Source organism: Nerophis lumbriciformis, linkage group LG17 (genome assembly GCF_033978685.3).
Source record: "Nerophis lumbriciformis linkage group LG17, RoL_Nlum_v2.1, whole genome shotgun sequence".
Taxonomy (NCBI): Eukaryota; Metazoa; Chordata; class Actinopteri; order Syngnathiformes; family Syngnathidae; genus Nerophis; species Nerophis lumbriciformis.
In genome coordinates, this window is record NC_084564.2 from 3307501 (window position 1) to 3327500 (window position 20000).

The following is a 20000-nucleotide window of genomic DNA, read 5'->3' on the forward strand; positions in this document are numbered from 1 at the left end:
ACTGCGAGCTAATCGATGCTAACATGCTATTTAGGCTAGCTATTAGTGATGGGTTGATGAGGCGTCATGAAGCGTTTCGACACATTGCAAAACTGTATTGATACTGTGTCGATACTGTGTCACTAAATACTGACATCTGCTGGACATTAAAAATCCCTACAGGCAACCTATGGACCGACTCAACTGACACTGATTTGATGCCCTAGTACAGGGGTCACCAACCTTTTTGAAACCAAAAACTACTTCTTGGGTACTGATTAATGCGAAGGGCTACCAGTTTGATACACACTTCAATAAATAAATATATTGTCATTTGTAAGTTACACATAAGTGTGATTTAAACAAGAATAGCTAAATAAATAAATTTATATATATTAAAAAATGGGTATTTCTGTCTGTCATTCCGTCGTACATTTTTTTTTCCTTTTACGGAAGGTTTTTTGTTGGGAATAAATGATGAAAAAAACACTTAATTGAACGGTTTAAAAGAGGAGAAAACACGAAAAAATTTAAAATAAAATTTTGAAACAGTTTATCTTCAATTTCGACTCTTTAAAATTCAAAATTCAACCGACAAAAAGAAGAGAAGAACTAGCTAATTTGAATCTTTTTGAAAAAATAAAAAAAATAATTTATGGAACATCATTAGTAATTTTTCCTGATTAAGATACATTTTAGAATTTTGATGACATGTTTTAAATTGGTTAAAATCCAATCTGCACTTTGTTAGAATATTTAACAAATTGGACCAAGCTATATTTCTAACAAAGACAAATCAGTATTTCTTCTAGATTTTCCAGGACAAAAATTTTAAAAGAAATTCAAAATACTTTGAAATAAGATTTAAATTTGATTCTACAGATTTTCTAGATTTGCCAGAATATTTTTTTTTGAATTTTAATCATAGTAAGTTTGAAGAAATATTTCACAAATATTCTTCGTCGAAAAAAACAGAAGCTAAAATATTTATTATTCTTTACAATAAAAAAAAAATTTTTTTACTTGAACATTGATTTAAATTGTCAGGAAAGAAGAGGAAGAAATTTAAAAGGTATATTTGTTTAAAAATCCTAAAATCATTTTTAAGGTTGTATTTTTTCTCTAAAATTGTATTTCTAAAAGTAATAAGAAGCAAAGTAAAAAATATATGAATTTATTTAAACAAGTGAAGACCCATCCATCCATCCATTTTCTACCGCTTATTCCAAGTGAAGACCAAGTCTTTAAAATATTTTCTTGGATTTTCAAATTCTATTTGAGTTTTGTCTCTTTTAGAATTAAAAATGTCGAGCAAAGCGAGACCAGCTTGCTAGTAAATAAATACAATTTAAAAAATAGAGGCAGCTCACTGGTAAGTGCTGCTCTTTGAGCTATTTTTAGAACAGGCCAGCGGGCGACTGATCTGGTCCTTACGGGCTACCTGGTGACCGCGGGCACCGCGTTGGTGACCCCTGCCCTAGTATATACAATAATATAAACCAAGTCATTGTATTTCATTTAGGATTATTTCATATCTTCATTTAAATAAAAATATATTTGTATCTTTTTTAGATACAGTCAATAAATAATGTGAACATGTATCATAACATGGACATATAAGAGAACGTGTTGTGGATGATTGTGGACTGGGAATTGTTTTAATTTTATTTTTTTTATACATTTTTATTAAAAAAAAAAAAAAAAAGTTTTTCCGACGTATTACATTTTAGACGATTTTTCTTAGTTATTATTTCTCCGGCTGTAGAAAAGACACGCTCACAGGGCACAGAGGAGGCGTCAATGCGACACAGTTGGCGTATCGGTCACGTGACCAAAACAGCTCATGATCGGTCACGTGACTTTCTAAAAGCGGTACGCGCACCGACACAGGGTTTTGCCCTATGAGCTCGACGCATGCATCGGTGTTGCCGGACCCATCACTACTAGCTATATGTTGTCCAGGGTGTACCCCGCCTTCCGCCCGATTGTAGCTGAGATAGGCTCCAGCGACCCCGAAGGGAATAAGCGGTAGAAAATGGATGGATGGATATATGTACATAGTGCATCATTATGCCTCATTTGTAGCTATATTTGAGCTCATTTAGTTTCCTTTAAGTCCTCTTAATTCAATGTATATCTCAAGACACACTATCTGTATGTAATATGGCTTTAAATTTTTTTAATTTTTGCGGCTCCAGACAGATTTTTTTTTGTATCATAATGCCTCATTTGTAGCTATAGTTTCCTTTAAGTCCTCTTAATTAGGGCCCGCATGGCCCATTGCAAAAGGACTCCCGAAGGACCTATTGTATTTGTAAGGTTTTATTCTTTATTCTTTATTCTTTTGCCGCCACATTAAACTGTAATTTGACCCACTTAACATGCTTCAAAACTCACCATATTTGACCCACACATCAGGACCTGCGAAAATTGCCTTTTTAAAAAAAAAAACGAACTACAAAACTCAAAATCCCCCTAGGAAAAAAAAAACTAGACTGCCTGTAACTCCCACTAGGAAGGTCGGAGAGACATGTGGGTCTGACTTAGACCTACATTTCATAATAGTACATTGTCGGGCTAAAATCAACAGGAAGTTGGCAATTCCCCCTTCAAGACAAAAAAGTACTAAAAACAGTAACTTTTGCCTCTTTGAGCTGTATTTTCACCCTTTTAACATGCTTCAAAACTCACCAAACTGAACGCACACATCAGGACTGGCAAACATTGCGATCTAAAAAAAAAAACCTAACCCCAAATCTCAAAATTGCGCTCTACTGCAATTTTTTAATAAAACGCAAAAAAAACTGCTCCCCGGAAGACAAAAAATGACAAAACTGCCTGTAACTCTCACTGGGAAAGTCGGAGAGACATGAAACAAAAACCTCTATGTAGGTCTGACTTAGACCTACATTTCATAATAGTACATTGTCGGGCTAAAATCAACAGGAAGTTGGCAATTCCCCCTTCAAGACACAAAAGTACTAAAAACAGTAACTTTTGCCTCTTTGAGCTGTATTTTCACCCTCTTAACATGCTTCAAAACTCACCAAACTGAACGCACACATCAGGACTGGCAAACATTGCGATCTAAAAAAAAACAACCTAACCCCAAATCTCAAAATTGCGCTCTACTGCAATTTTTTAATAAAACGCAAAAAAAACTGCTCCTCGGAAGAAAAAAAATGACAAAACTGCCTGTAACTCCTACTGGGAAAGTCGGAGAGACATGAAACAAAAACCTCTATGTAGGTCTGACTTAGACCTACATTTCATAATAGTACATTGTCGGGCTAAAATCAACAGGAAGTTGGCAATTCCCCCTTCAAGACAAAAAAGTACTAAAAACAGTAACTTTTGCCTCTTTGAGCTGTATTTTCACCCTCTTAACATGCTTCAAAACTCACCAAACTGAACGCACACATCAGGACTGGCAAACATTGCGATCTAAAAAAAAAAACCTAACCCCAAATCTCAAAATTGCGCTCTACTGCAATTTTTTAATAAAACGCAAAAAAAACTGCTCCTCGGAAGAAAAAAATGACAAAACTGCCTGTAACTCCTACTGGGAAAGTCGGAGAGACATGAAACAAAAACCTCTATGTAGGTCTGACTTAGACCTACATTTCATAATAGTACATTGTCGGGCTAAAATCAACAGGAAGTTGGCAATTCCCCCTTCAAGACAAAAAAGTACTAAAAACAGTAACTTTTGCCTCTTTGAGCTGTATTTTGACCCCCTTAACATGCTTCAAAACTCACCAAACTGAACGCACACATCAGGACTGGCAAACATTGCGATCTAAAAAAAAAAACCTAACCCCAAATCCCAAAATTGCGCTCTACTGCAATTTTTTAATAAAACGCAAAAAAAACCTGCTCCTCGGAAGAAAAAAATGACAAAACTGCCTGTAACTCCTACTGGGAAAGTCGGAGAGACATGAAACAAAAACCTCTATGTAGGTCTGACTTAGACCTACATTTCATAATAGTACATTGTCGGGCTAAAATCAACAGGAAGTTGGCAATTCCCCCTTCAAGACAAAAAAGTACTAAAAACAGTAACTTTTGCCTCTTTGAGCTGTATTTTGACCCCCTTAACATGCTTCAAAACTCACCAAACTGAACGCACACATCAGGACTGGCAAACATTGCGATCTAAAAAAAAAACCTAACCCCAAATCTCAAAATTGCGCTCTACTGCAATTTTTTAATAAAACGCAAAAAAAACTGCTCCTCGGAAGAAAAAAAATGACAAAACTGCCTGTAACTCCTACTGGGAAAGTCGGAGAGACATGAAACAAAAACCTCTATGTAGGTCTGACTTAGACCTACATTTCATAATAGTACATTGTTGGGCTAAAATCAACAGGAAGTTGGCAATTCCCCCTTCAAGACAAAAAAGTACTAAAAACAGTAACTTTTGCCTCTTTGAGCTGTATTTTCACCCTCTTAACATGCTTCAAAACTCACCAAACTGAACGCACACATCAGGACTGGCAAACATTGCGATCTAAAAAAAAAACCTAACCCCAAAACTCAAAATTGCGCTCTACTGCAATTTTTTAATAAAACGCAAAAAAAACTGCTCCTCGGAAGAAAAAAATTACAAAACTGCCTGTAACTCCTACTGGGAAAGTCGGAGAGACATGAAACAAAAACCTCTATGTAGGTCTGACTTAGACCTACATTTCATAATAGTACATTGTCGGGCTAAAATCAACAGGAAGTTGGCAATTCCCCCTTCAAGACAAAAAAGTACTAAAAACAGTAACTTTTGCCTCTTTGAGCTGTATTTTGACCCCCTTAACATGCTTCAAAACTCACCAAACTGAACACACACATCAGGACTGGCAAACATTGCGATCTAAAAAAAAAAACCTAACCCCAAATCTCAAAATTGCGCTCTACTGCAATTTTTTAATAAAACGCAAAAAAAACTGCTCCTCGGAAGAAGAAAAATGACAAAACTGCCTGTAACTCCTACTGGGAAAGTCGGAGAGACATGAAACAAAAACCTCTATGTAGGTCTGACTTAGACCTACATTTCATAATAGTACATTGTTGGGCTAAAATCAACAGGAAGTTGGCAATTCCCCCTTCAAGACAAAAAAGTACTAAAAACAGTAACTTTTGCCTCTTTGAGCTGTATTTTCACCCTCTTAACATGCTTCAAAACTCACCAAACTGAACGCACACATCAGGACTGGCAAACATTGCGATCTAAAAAAAAAACCTAACCCCAAAACTCAAAATTGCGCTCTACTGCAATTTTTTAATAAAACGCAAAAAAAACTGCTCCTCGGAAGAAAAAAATTACAAAACTGCCTGTAACTCCTACTGGGAAAGTCGGAGAGACATGAAACAAAAACCTCTATGTAGGTCTGACTTAGACCTACATTTCATAATAGTACATTGTCGGGCTAAACTCAAGAGGAAGTTTGCAATTCCCCCTTCAAGACAAAAAAGTACTAAAAACAGTAACTTTTGCCTCTTTGAGCTGTATTTTCACCCTCTTAACATGCTTCAAAACTCACCAAACTGAACGCACACATCAGGACTGGCAAACATTGCGATCTAAAAAAAAAACCTAACCCCAAATCTCAAAATTGCGCTCTACTGCAATTTTTTAATAAAACGCAAAAAAAACTGCTCCCCGGAAGACAAAAAATGACAAAACTGCCTGTAACTCCTACTGGGAAAGTCGGAGAGACATGAAACAAAAACCTCTATGTAGGTGTGACTTAGACCTACATTTCATAATAGTACATTGTCGGGCTAAAATCAACAGGAAGTTGGCAATTCCCCCTTCAAGACAAAAAAGTACTAAAAACTGTAACTTTTGCCTCTTTGAGCTGTATTTTCACCCTCTTAACATGCTTCAAAACTCACCAAACTGAACACACACATCAGGACTGGCAAACATTGCGATCTTAAAAAAAAAAACTAACCCCAAATCTCAAAATTGCGCTCCACTGCAATTTTTTAATAAAACGCAAAAAAAACTGCTCCTCGGAAGAAAAAAATGACAAAACTGCCTGTAACTCCTACTGGGAAAGTCGGAGAGACATGAAACAAAAACCTCTATGTAGGTCTGACTTAGACCTACATTTCATAATAGTACATTGTCGGGCTAAAATCAACAGGAAGTTGGCAATTCCCCCTTCAAGACAAAAAAGTACTAAAAACAGTTGGGACTACAACTTGACAAAAGTATTGGGACACTTAGGACTACAACTTGCCAAAAGTATTGGGACACTCGGGACTAAAACTGGACAAAAGTATTGGGACACTTAGGACGAGCACCTGCCAAATACGCGGGCCCGACCAACGCTGCTTGCAGCTTTAATTCAATTTATATCTCAAGACACACTTATATGTAATATGGCTTTAAATTTATTTTTTATTTTTGCGGCTCCAGACAGATTTGTTTTTGTATTTTTGGTCCTATATGGCTCTTTCAGCATTTTGGGGTGCCGACCCCTGCCCTAAGAGGTGCCTATGTGGTGGTTTTGGGGATTTAGTGACATCTAGCGGTCAGCATGCAGACTGCAGCCACTTATTGTCTTCAAGGCCTTGCTGCATTCAACTCCTAGTAAATAAATAATTGTGTGAATGTCCAAGCATTCTCTCATGTAAGATTCAACACCAAAAAAACTGTTTATTATTATTTTGTTGCAAAACTTTGGCGCGTTCCACAGCCCACAGTTTTTAATCCAATAGGAACCGAACCCACATTTTTTTTTAAATATCCTAGATTACTGGTTTTCTGGATATTGTCTCCCATTGAAAATAAATGGGCCATTTTCAGAACTTGCACAATTTCTACATTTCCCAGCCGATTTGAATCAATCACAATCTGTCCCTCCTAATCGCTAAATCCCATGAAATCTTATACGCATACTTGTCAACCCTCCCGAATTTTCCTGGGAGACTCCCGAAATTCAGCGCCTCTCCCGAAAACCTCCCGGGACAAATATTCTCCCGAAAATCTCCCGATTTTCAGCCGGAGCTGGAAGCCACGCCCCCTCCAGCTCCATGGGGACCTGAGTGAGGACAGCCTTTTTTTAATGACGGGAGGACAACAGGGTGACAAGAACTAAATCATCCAGACTAGAGCATACTTGCCAACCTTGAGACCTCCGATTTCGGGAGGTGGGGGCGTGGTCGGGGGTGGGGCAGGGCGTGGTTGGGGGCGTGGTTAAGAGGGGAGGAGTATATTGACAACTAGAATTCACCAAGTCAAGAATTTCATATATATATATATATATATATATATATATATATATATATATATCCTGAAAATATGCAAACAAAACTGTGTTTAGATAATTGATACTTCAAACTTGCATAAATAAATATTAAGGAATATAACATAACTTGGTTTCTGAGAGCTTCAAAATATAATGAATAAAATGCTAAAGTTGTTGATAAACAAGCAATTATTTTAATAATTAAAAATGGTCATTTTAAATGAATTATTATGATAATTTAAAATGAATTATTTCAAATATGTTTATTTTAATGTATAATTCTATGGCTGGATGTAATAAGGAGTCAGAAAAAATACAAATAAAAATACAATAAATGTTGATGTTTTTAGCAAAATATAGTAAAATTGTATTTAGTTTTTTTTTTTTTTTTAATTAATAAATATTTTTATTTTTAGGTAAGATAAACATAATAATACAATTTATCTCTAGTCTGGATGATTTAGTTCTTGTCACCCTGTTGTCCTCCCGTCATAAAAAAAGGCAGTCCTCACTCAGGTCCGCATTGAGCTGGAGGACACCTCCAGCTCCGGCTGAAAATTGGGAGATTTTCGGGAGAATATTTGTCCCGGGAGGTTTTCGGGAGAGGCGCTGAATTTCGGGAGTCTCCCGGAAAATTCGGGAGGGTTGGCAAGTATGGACTAGAGATAAATTGTATTATTATGTTTATTTTATCCCGAAAGAGTTAGGGCTGCATGGGATTCTGGGTATTTGTCCTGTTGTGTTTATGTTGTGTTACGGTGCAGATGTTCTCCCGAAATTTGTTTGTCATTCTTGTTTGGTGTGGGTTCACAGTGTGGCGCATTATTAGTAAGAGTGTTAAAGTTTTCACAGGTCACACCGTCAGTGTGACCTGTGTGGTTGTTGACCAAGTATGCCTTGCTGTCACCTACGTGAGCAAGCGGAAGCTCCTTTGGCTCTTTGACTGGTAAAGGTTGCCGACCCCTGACCTATACAATTAGCTAAAAAAAATTTTTTTTTAAAGAAGCTAGTATGGCAACATTAGCATGCTAACAGGTATCATTCGTCAAGTAACAGAGTATTTGATGCTGAGGTGTATACATGCAAAACGAGCAAAATCTAGCATGCTAAATGAATGTTAAAGAAATAGCTACGGGCTGTATTTGGACGCCCTCGCTTTAGCGTGTTTTTGTTGAGTTTGGTGCCAGTGTTTTCTGAAAGGTGCTGAAGGAGATGAAATGAGGATGAAAAGTCACGATTCAGCAACTTTTGCTGCTGCAACCTGGACACTCGCCCAGCCGCCTCGCGCCCTCGCATCCGTCAGCGAGGGATGTTGAGGAGGACGTCAACTGCGGCGTTAGTTCAGTGAAGGAGGACAGGAAGTGATGTCGTCGTCATGTGGCTCTCTCTCTCTCCCCTGCAGAGCTCCAAGGCCGTGTCTGAGACGCCCGCCATCGCCACCGTGTCTGAGGACGACGACGAAGACGAGGCCGAGCCCCCGCCCATCATCGCCCCTCGACCAGAACACACTAAGTCGGTAAGAACACACACACACACACACACACACACACACACACACACACACACACACACACCATACTTGCCAACCCTCCCGAATTTTCCGGGAGACTCCCGAAATTCAGCGCCTCTACCGAAAACCTCCCGGAACAAATATTCTCCCGAAAATCTCCCGATTTTCAGCCGGAGCTGGAGGCCACGCCCCCTCCAGCTCCATGCGGACCTGAGTGAGGACAGCCTTTTTTTCACTACGGGAAGACAACAGGGTGACAAGAACTAAATCATCCAGACTAGAGATACATTGTATTATTATGTTTATCTTACCTAAAAATAAATAGATATTTATTAATAAAAAAAAAATTAAAAAAAATAAATACATTTTTACTATATTTTGCTAAAAACATCAAAATTAATTGTATTTTTATTTTTTATTTTTTCTGACTCCTTATTACATCCAGCCATGGAATTTTACATTAAAATAAACATATTTGAAATAATTAATTTTAAATCATCATAATAATTCATTTAAAATGACCATATTTAATTATTAAAATAATTGCTTGTTTATCAACAACTTTAGCATTTTATTCATTACATTTTGAAGCTCTCAGAAGCCAAGTTATGTTATATTCCTTAATATTTATTTATGCAAGTTTGAAGTATCAATTATCCAAACACAGTTTTGTTTGCATATTTTCAGGATGTAAATATATATATATATATATGTCTTAATAAGTCTATCCAAAAAATAGTGCTCGATACCGTAGTAGAGCGCAATATATGTATGTGTGGGGAAAAAAATCACAAGACTACTTCATCTCTACAGGCCTGTTTCATGAGGGGTTCCCTCAATCATCAGGAGATTTAAAGAAATAGCTACGATTAAAATCTCCTGATGATTGAGGGAACCCCTCATGAAACAGGCCTGTAGAGATGAAGTAGTCTTGTGATTTTTTTCCCCACACATACATATATACATATATATATATATATATATATATATATACCGTATTTTCCGCACCATAAGGCGCCCTGGGTTATAAGCCGCGCCTTCAATGAACGGCATATTTCAAAACTTTGTCCACCTATAAGCCGCCCCGTGTTATAAGCCGCATCTAACTGCGCTAAAGGAATGTCAAAAAAACAGTCAGATAGGTCAGTCAAACTTTAATAATATATTAAAAACCAGCGTGATGTGGGCGCGCATGGAGTCGTATATCAACATGGACGGAGCTGCGTGAAAAAAGCCACCCGGCCTCTTCGCGTAAACTTACCTTAACCACTCGCTCATCTTTTCTTCATCCATCCATCCCTTCGAGTTAGCTTTTATGATGACGCCGGCTGGAAAGGTCTCTTTTGGCAAGGTCTTCCTTTTGAATATCACCATGGGTGGAAGTTTCTGGCCATTAGCATGGCAAGCTAGAACCACAGTGAAGGATGACTTCTCATTCCCTGTGGTGCGAATATTCACCGTACGTGCTCCCGTTGTATCCACAGTGCGGTTCACAGGAATATCAAAAGTCAGTGGAACCTCGTCCATGTTGATAATGTTCTCTGGCCGGATCTTTTTTTCAGCTATCTTGTTTTTACAATATGCACGGAAAGTAGCCAGCTTTTCTTGAAAGTCTTTAGGCAGTTGCTGTGAAATAGTAGTCCGTGTGCGGATGGAGAGATTGCGTCTTTTCATGAACCGGATCCCTGTCGCTTAGTAGGAGCCATTTTGTGGTCTTTACAGATGTAAACACACAAAGGAAATGAAACGTAATATCCGCGCGCTTCTTCTTCTTCTACGCGGGCGGGTGGTTGCTTACAGTAGAAGAAGAAGCGCTTCCTGTTCTATGGGGGCGGGTGCTTACCTTGGCGGTTGCTTGCGTAGAAGAAGAAGCACTTCCTCTTCTACGGGGAAAAAAGATGGCGGCTGTTTACCGTAGTTGCGAGACCGAAACTTTATGAAAATGAATCTTAATATTAATCCATATATAAAGCGCACCGGGTTATAAGGCGCACTGTCAGCTTTTGAGTAAATTTGTGGTTTTTAGGTGCGGCTAATAGTGCGGAAAATACGGTGTGTATATATATATATATATATATATATATATATATATATGTACGAAATACTTGACTTGGTGAATTCTAGCTGTCAATATACTCCTCCCCTCTTAACCACGCCCCGCCCCCACCCCCCCCACCTCCCGAAATCGGAGGTCTCAAGGTTGGCAAGTATGACACACACACACATTCCTCTTCAAATAAACACACTTTTTTCTCACATTAGGCAATGACTAATGACCCTCCCCTGTCTCTCACACACACACACACACACACACACACACACACACTGTTGTCTCAGACATTTTGGCGGTTGAGAGGCGGCTGCTATGGCGCCCCCCAGCGTCTCCATGGCGATGGCTTTATTGGACCTGATTGGAACACACACTTACACACACATTAGACCTCGTACATTGTGGGGACTTGATGTTTGAGGCCATCACTTCTCCCCCCATGTGACTCTGGGTCATATTTATGTCCTCAGACAGACACACACACACACACACACACACACACACACACACACACACACACACACACACACACACACACACAGAGTAAGACCGCGATGTATTTAAATGATGAAATAATATCAAAATGTTCAATTGTCAGATATACACTCGCTCGGTGATCGAGCCGCTCCCGCCGCCTCCCACCAAAGATGCCGCCACCTCCCCCATCGCCGTGCCAACCGCCGCCCCCGCCCCCTCGGCAGAGGGCGCCCCCGGCAGCCCCCCCAGTGCGAGCCCCGCCCCCGGGCCTTCCCTTCCCCGCCCTCAGGACAAAGGAAGGAAGAAGAAGATGTCCGACGAGGAGATCCTGGAGAAGCTGAGTAAGCGCCGACACGAGCACTTAAAAGTCCACCAATTAGAGTACGGCGCAGTGAATTGTTGGGAGTCCAGCAGAAAAATCTTATTTTGGAAAAAACACTTGCCAGACGCCACAATAAAAGCATGTGTATTTTCTTGAACCACGCCCACGCAGATGTGCTCAGGCCGCCCTCTGCTGGTAAGACTGGGATACGGTCTGTCGACATGATTGACAGACCTGATATCCCTCGACCCCGCCCTCTTTGTCCAGTCCTCCCATCTGATTGGCCGTTTTGTCCAAACTTTCCCGAGTGGAACAACTGTTCTGTCGTATTTGACACTCATGCACAGTTTCTTTCTTCCGGAACTGTCGTCCGACTCTCTGATCTCCATCGTGTTTCTTCTCTCTCTTCTCCGTCTGTCCGCTCTTCCTCTCAGTCGGCATGCTGCATCCATTTATTACGATCAAGATGATAGACCAACCTGCCTGCTCTATCCATCCTAAATATATGGCAGTGTAACTCTATTCATTATAATAATAATAATAATAAGTGTTTGTGTGTGTGTGTGTGATTCAGGAACCATCGTGAGCGTGGGAGACCCCAAGAAGAAATACACTCGCTTTGAGAAGATAGGACAAGGGTAAGGCGCAGTCGTGCTGACTTTGTTTAAGGCTATATAGCCGAAAACTATCACAATATAAGTGTCTTATATCGGTCGATGTCCATAATCATTGATATTTTTATCATAAAAATATCAATAACACATATAGTTAATATTGTTAATAAATTAAAGGTGTTTAAAGGTAATACAAGCATGTTTAACACATATTGTTAATAAATTAAAGGTGTTTAATGATAATACAAGTATGTTTAATACATATAGTTAATATTGTTAACAAGTTAAAGGTGTTTAAAGGTAATGCAAGCATGTTTAACACATATAGTTAATATTGTTAATAAGTTAAAGGTGTTTAAAGATAATACAAGTATGTTTAATACATATAGTTAATATTGTTAAGAAGTTAAAGGTGTTTAAAGATAATACAAGCATGTTTAACACATATGGTTAATATTGTTAACAAGTTAAAGGTGTTTAAAAATAATACAAGCATGTTTAACACATATAGTTAATATTGTTAACAAGTTAAAGGTGTTTAAAAATAATACAAGTATGTTTAATACATATAGTTAATATTGTTAACAAGTTAAAGGTGTTTAAAGATAATACAAGCATGTTTAACACATATTGTTAATAAATTAAAGGTGTTTAATGACAATACAAGCATGTTTAACACATATAGTTAATATTGTTAACAAGTTAAAGGTGTTTAAAGATAATACAAGCATGTTTAACACATATAGTTAATATTGTTAACAAGTTAAAGGTGTTTAAAAATAATACAAGCATGTTTAACACATATAGTTAATATTGTTAATAAATTAAAGGTGTTTAATGATAACACAAGTATGTTTAATACATATAGTTAATATTGTTAACAAGTTAAAGGTGTTTAAAGATAATACAAGCATGTTTAACACATATTGTTAATAAATTAAAGGTGTTTAATGATAATACAAGCATGTTTAACACATATAGTTAATATTGTTAACAAGTTAAAGGTGTTTAAAGATAATACAAGCATGTTTAACACATATAGTTAATATTGTTAACAAGTTAAAGGTGTTTAAAGATAATACAAGCATGTTTAACACATATAGTTAATATTGTTAATAAATTAAAGGTGTTTAATGATAATACAAGCATGTTTAACACATATTGTTAATAAATTAAAGGTGTTTAATGATAATACAAGTATGTTTAATACATATAGTTAATATTGTTAACAAGTTAAAGGTGTTTAATGACAATGCAAGCATGTTTAACACATATAGTTAATATTGTTAACAAGTTAAAGGTGTTTAAAGATAATACAAGCATGTTTAACACATATAGTTAATATTGTTAACAAGTTAAAGGTGTTTAATGACAATACAAGCATGTTTAACACATATAGTTAATATTGTTAACAAGTTAAAGGTGTTTAAAGATAATACAAGCATGTTTAACACATATTGTTAATAAATTAAAGGTGTTTAATGATAATACAAGTATGTTTAATACATATAGTTAATGTTAACAAGTTAAAGGTGTTTAAAGATAATACAAGCATGTTTAACACATATTGTTAATAAATTAAAGGTGTTTAATGATAATACAAGTATGTTTAATACATATAGTTAATATTGTTAACAAGTTAAAGGTGTTTAATGACAATACAAGCATGTTTAACACATATAGTTAATATTGTTAACAAGTTAAAGGTGTTTAAAGATAATACAAGCATGTTTAACACATATAGTTAATATTGTTAACAAGTTAAAGGTGTTTAAAAATAATACAAGCATGTTTAACACATATAGTTAATATTGTTAACAAGTTAAAGGTGTTTAAAGAAAATACAAGCATGTTTAACACATATAGTTAATATTGTTAATAAGTTAAAGGTGTTTAATGATAATACAAGTATGTTTAATACATATAGTTAATATTGTTAACAAGTTAAAGGTGTTTAAAGATAATACAAGCATGTTTAGCACATATTGTTAATAAATTAAAGGTGTTTAATGATAATACAAGCATGTTTAACACATATAGTTAATATTGTTAACAAGTTAAAGGTGTTTAAAAATAATACAAGCATGTTTAACACATATAGTTAATATTGTTAACAAGTTAAAGGTGTTTAAAAATAATACAAGCATGTTTAACACATATAATTAATATTGTTAACAAGTTAAAGGTGTTTAAAGATAATACAAGCATGTTTAACACATATAGTTAATATTGTTAACAAGTTAAAGGTGTTTAAAGATAATACAAGCATGTTTAACACATATTGTTAATAAATTAAAGGTGTTTAATGATAATACAAGTATGTTTAATACATATAGTTAATATTGTTAACAAGTTAAAGGTGTTTAAAGATAATACAAGCATGTTTAACACATATAGTTAATATTGTTAATAAATTAAAGGTGTTTAATGATAATACAAGTATTTTTAATACATATAGTTAATATTATTAACAAGTTAAAGGTGTTTAATGACAATACAAGCATGTTTAACACATATAGTTAATATTGTTAATAAGTTAAAGGTGTTTAATGACAATACAAGCATGTTTAACACATATAGTTAATATTGTTAACAAGTTAAAGGTGTTTAAAGATAATACAAGCATGTTTAACACATATAGTTAATATTGTTAACAAGTTAAAGGTGTTTAAAAATAATACAAGCATGTTTAATACATATAGTTAATATTGTTAACAAGTTAAAGGTGTTTAAAGAAAATACAAGCATGTTTAACACATATAGTTAATATTGTTAATAAGTTAAAGGTGTTTAATGATAATACAAGTATGTTTAATACATATAGTTAATATTGTTAACAAGTTAAAGGTGTTTAAAGATAATACAAGCATGTTTAGCACATATTGTTAATAAATTAAAGGTGTTTAATGATAATACAAGCATGTTTAACACATATAGTTAATATTGTTAACAAGTTAAAGGTGTTTAAAAATAATACAAGCATGTTTAACACATATAGTTAATATTGTTAACAAGTTAAAGGTGTTTAAAAATAATACAAGCATGTTTAACACATATAATTAATATTGTTAACAAGTTAAAGGTGTTTAAAGATAATACAAGCATGTTTAACACATATAGTTAATATTGTTAACAAGTTAAAGGTGTTTAAAGATAATACAAGCATGTTTAACACATATTGTTAATAAATTAAAGGTGTTTAATGATAATACAAGTATGTTTAATACATATAGTTAATATTGTTAACAAGTTAAAGGTGTTTAAAGATAATACAAGCATGTTTAACACATATAGTTAATATTGTTAATAAATTAAAGGTGTTTAATGATAATACAAGTATTTTTAATACATATAGTTAATATTATTAACAAGTTAAAGGTGTTTAATGACAATACAAGCATGTTTAACACATATAGTTAATATTGTTAACAAGTTAAAGGTGTTTAAAGATAATACAAGCATGTTTAACACATATAGTTAATATTGTTAATAAGTTAAAGGTGTTTAATGATAATACAAGCATGTTTAATACATATAGTTAATATTATTAACAAGTTAAAGGTGTTTAATGACAATGCAAGCATGTTTAACACATATAGTTAATATTGTTAACAAGTTAAAGGTGTTTAAAGATAATACAAGCATGTTTAACACATATAGCTAATATTGTTAATAAGTTAAAGGTGTTTAAAGATAATACAAGCGCGCTCAAGGCGGAAGTACAAACTTGACTAACGAAACAAAAAGACTTGCGCGTGGGCAAAAAAAACTGTGAACAATTAAACAAAAACACTAACTGTGGCACAATAGAAAAAAACTTACTTGGACATGGCATGAAGTGCGCAGAGGTAGACCGAGTGTGACAGGGGTATGAATGCGGGATGTCACCAGAACGACAAACTGAAAACAATGAACTTAAATACTACAGACATGATTAGTGAAAACAGGTGCGTGACTCAAAACGTGAAACAGGTGCGTGACGTGACAGGTGAAAACTAATGGGTTGCTATGGTGACAAACAAGAGTGCACAATGAGTCCAAACGTGAAACAGGTGAAACTAATGGGTAACTATGGAAACAAGACCAGGGAGTGAAAAGCCAGAAACTAAAGAGTCCAATAACTAAACAAAACATGACTAAAACAAAATAATGATTACACCGACATGACAAAGCTTAGGGAAAGCTATGCAGAACGAAACTAAAACTGAACTGGCTGCAAAGTAAACAAAAACAGAATGCTGGACGACAGCAAAGACTTACATCGTGTGGAGCAGACGGCGTCCACAAAGTGCATTTGTACATGACATGACAAACAACACTAAAATAGGTGCGCGAGACAAGAACTAAAACACTACACACAGGAAAACGCCGAAAATTCAAAATAAGTCACGGCGGGATGTGACAGGGGCGTGACAGTACACCTACTTTGAGACAAGAGCTATAGTGATGCATGCTTGGTTATGTTTATGGTTTGAATTCATATCCAAAAATTGACTGTCAACTGAGTTTCGTTTTTTAACGATTTCTGCTGGTGGTGTGCCTCCGGATTTTTTTCAACGCAAAAAATGTGCCTTGGCTCAAAAAAGGTTGAAAAACACTGCACTGAGGAAGTCTTTTTCTAGCGTACTAACACATCAGCCTGCTACAGCATTAGCCGTAAAAGCTAATTACGGCAAGAGATAAGCTAGCTTCTACAACAACATGAAATGCGTTTGAGTTTGTAATGCACAACATTGCGATAGGACACCAATCTGTACTGACTGACAAACATGAACAATCATATTCCAGTATCTGTAAAGTATTATTTCATGTTTTGTTTGTACACAGCTAGCCAGACACCGTATGTAATGTAGTTGAAATAACACGCATGACATGGTTGATGTTGAAGGGACTCGCTCATGGACAGTTGTCTGTTTGGTCCAGCTGGCCGGGGACGTTTCCTGATCATTTTGATTAAGCACTCCATTTATGTCGAAATAGCTCGGCTCCAAGTTCCATATTTATAGATTTATATCAGTTTATCCCCCAGCCCTATGTTGTTTTATGGAAGGTTTGGTGCAACGTTTAACTGGATCTGCGTCTGTTTTTAGTGCGTCCGGGACCGTTTATACAGCCATCGACGTCGCCACCGGACAAGAGGTCGGTTCCCTTTTGTCACATCCTTCAAGTACAAATAGATCACCGCGTGAATAAAGGAGTATCTGCTATCTCAGGTGGCCATCAAGCAGATGAACCTTCAGCAGCAGCCCAAGAAGGAGCTGATCATCAATGAGATCCTGGTGATGAGGGAAAACAAAAACCCAAATATCGTCAACTACCTGGACAGGTGAGAGATGCCGTATTTTTGGGAGTGTAAGTCGCACCGGCCGAAAATGCATAATAAAGAAGGGAAAAACCATACAGGTAAAAGCCAGTAAATTAGAATATTTTGAAAAACTTGATTTATTTCAGTAATTGCATTCAAAAGGTGTAACTTGTACATTATATTTATTCATTGCACACAGACTGATGCATTCAAATGTTTATTTCATTTCATTTGGATGATTTGAAGTGGCAACAAATGAAAATCCAAAATTCCGTGTGTCACAAAATTAGAATATTACTTAAGGCTAATACAAAAAAGGGATTTTTAGAAATGTTGGCCAACTGAAAAGTATGAAAATGAAAAATATGAGCATGTACAATACTCAATACTTGGTTGGAGCTCCTTTTGCCTCAATTACTGCGTTAATGCGGCGTGGCATGGAGTCGATGAGTTTCTGGCACTGCTCAGGTGTTATGAGAGCCCAGGTTGCTCTGATAGTGGCCTTCAACTCTTCTGCGTTTTTGGGTCTGGCATTCTGCATCTTCCTTTTCACAATACCCCACAGATTTTCTATGGGGCTAAGGTCAGGGGAGTTGGCGGGCCAATTTAGAACAGAAATACCATGGTCCGTAAACCAGGCACGGGTAGATTTTGCGCTGTGTGCAGGCGCCAAGTCCTGTTGGAACTTGACATCTCCATCTCCATAGAGCAGGTCAGCAGCAGGAAGCATGAAGTGCTCTAAAACTTGCTGGTAGACGGCTGCGTTGACCCTGGATCTCAGGAAACAGAGTGGACCGACACCAGCAGATGACATGGCACCCCAAACCATCACCCAACCATGTAAATTTTGCATTTCCTTTGGAAATCGAGGTCCCAGAGTCTGGAGGAAGACAGGAGAGGCACAGGATCCACGTTGCCTGAAGTCTAGTGTAAAGTTTCCACCATCAGTGATGGTTTGGGGTGCCATGTCATCTGCTGGTGTCGGTCAACTCTGTTTCCTGAGATCCAGGGTCAACGCAGCCGTCTACCAGCAAGTTTTAGAGCACTTCATGCTTCCTGCTGCTGACCTGCTCTATGGAGATGGAGATTTCAAGTTCCAACAGGACTTGGCGCCTGCACACAGCGCAAAATCTACCCGTGCCTGGTTTACGGACCATGGTATTTCTGTTCTAAATTGGCCCGCCAACTCCCCTGACCTTAGCCCCATAGAAAATCTGTGGGGTATTGTGAAAAGGAAGATGCAGAATGCCAGACCCAAAAACGCAGAAGAGTTGAAGGCCACTATCAGAGCAACCTGGGCTCTCATAACACCTGAGCAGTGCCAGAAACTCATCGACTCCATGCCACGCCGCATTAACGCAGTAATTGAGGCAAAAGGAGCTCCAACCAAGTATTGAGTATTGTACATGCTCATATTTTTCATTTTCATACTTTTCAGTTGACCAACATTTCTAAAAATCCCTTTTTTGTATTAGCCTTAAGTAATATTCTAATTTTGTGACACACGGAATTTTGGATTTTCATTTGTTGCCACTTCAAATCATCAAAATTAAATGAAATAAACATTTGAATGCATCAGTCTGTGTGCAATGAATAAATATAATGTACAAGTTACACCTTTTGAATGCAATTACTGAAATAAATCAAGTTTTTCAAAATATTCTAATTTACTGGCTTTTACCTGTATATAAGTCGCACTGGAGTATAAGTCGCCTTTTTGGGGGAAATGTATTTGATAAAAGCCAACAGCAAGAATAGACATTTGAAAGGCAATTTAAAATAAATGAAGAATAGTGAACAACAGGCTGAATAAGTGTACGTTATATGAGGCATAAATAACCAACTGGTATGTTAACGTAACATATTATGATAAGAGTCATTCAAATAACTATAACATATAGAACATGCTATACGTTTACCAAACAATCTAATCGCTAAATCCCATGAAATCTTATACGTCTAGTCTCTTACGTGAATGAGATCAATAATATTATAATGTGTTCATCATTTCACACATAAGTCGCTCCTGAGTATAAGTCGCAAACTATGAAAAAAACTGCGACTTATAGTCCGAAAAATACGGTAGTTCTTATTTCTTATGTCACTTCAGGACTCCATTTACTTGGGGGGCCACTGGGTGGGCCGCACAAAGTATTCATGTTAGAATCCTGTTTTGCAAAAAAACTCTTCGTAAAAAAAGAGTGCGGGTACTTTCCTGGCCCGCCTGCAGTCCAGACCTGTCTCCCATCGAAAATGTGTGGCGCATTATGAAGCGTAAAATAAGACAGCGGAGACCCCCGGACTGTTGAACGACTGAAGCTGTACATAAAACAAGAATGGGAAAGAATTCCACTTTCAAAGCTTCAACAATTAGTTTCCTCAGTTCCCAATCGTTTATTGAGTGTTGTTAAAAATAAAAAGGTGATGTAACACAGTGGTGAACATGCCCTTTCCCGACTACTTTGGCACGTGTTGCAGCCATGAAATTCTAAG

General features: G+C 36.5%; 1 protein-coding gene across 2 annotated transcripts in view; it reads left to right on the top strand.

Moving 5' to 3' along the window:
* pak1 (p21 protein (Cdc42/Rac)-activated kinase 1) overlaps nt 1–20000 on the top strand; it is a 123438-nt gene that overhangs the window by 83979 nt on the left and 19459 nt on the right. For both annotated transcript variants that reach the window (XM_061972201.1, XM_061972202.1), the window contains exons 6-10: nt 8632–8745; nt 11388–11607; nt 12163–12226; nt 17293–17341; nt 17416–17528. In XM_061972201.1, the coding sequence (XP_061828185.1) occupies nt 8632–8745; nt 11388–11607; nt 12163–12226; nt 17293–17341; nt 17416–17528 (560 nt within the window). The remainder of the gene's footprint in view (nt 1–8631; nt 8746–11387; nt 11608–12162; nt 12227–17292; nt 17342–17415; nt 17529–20000) is intronic.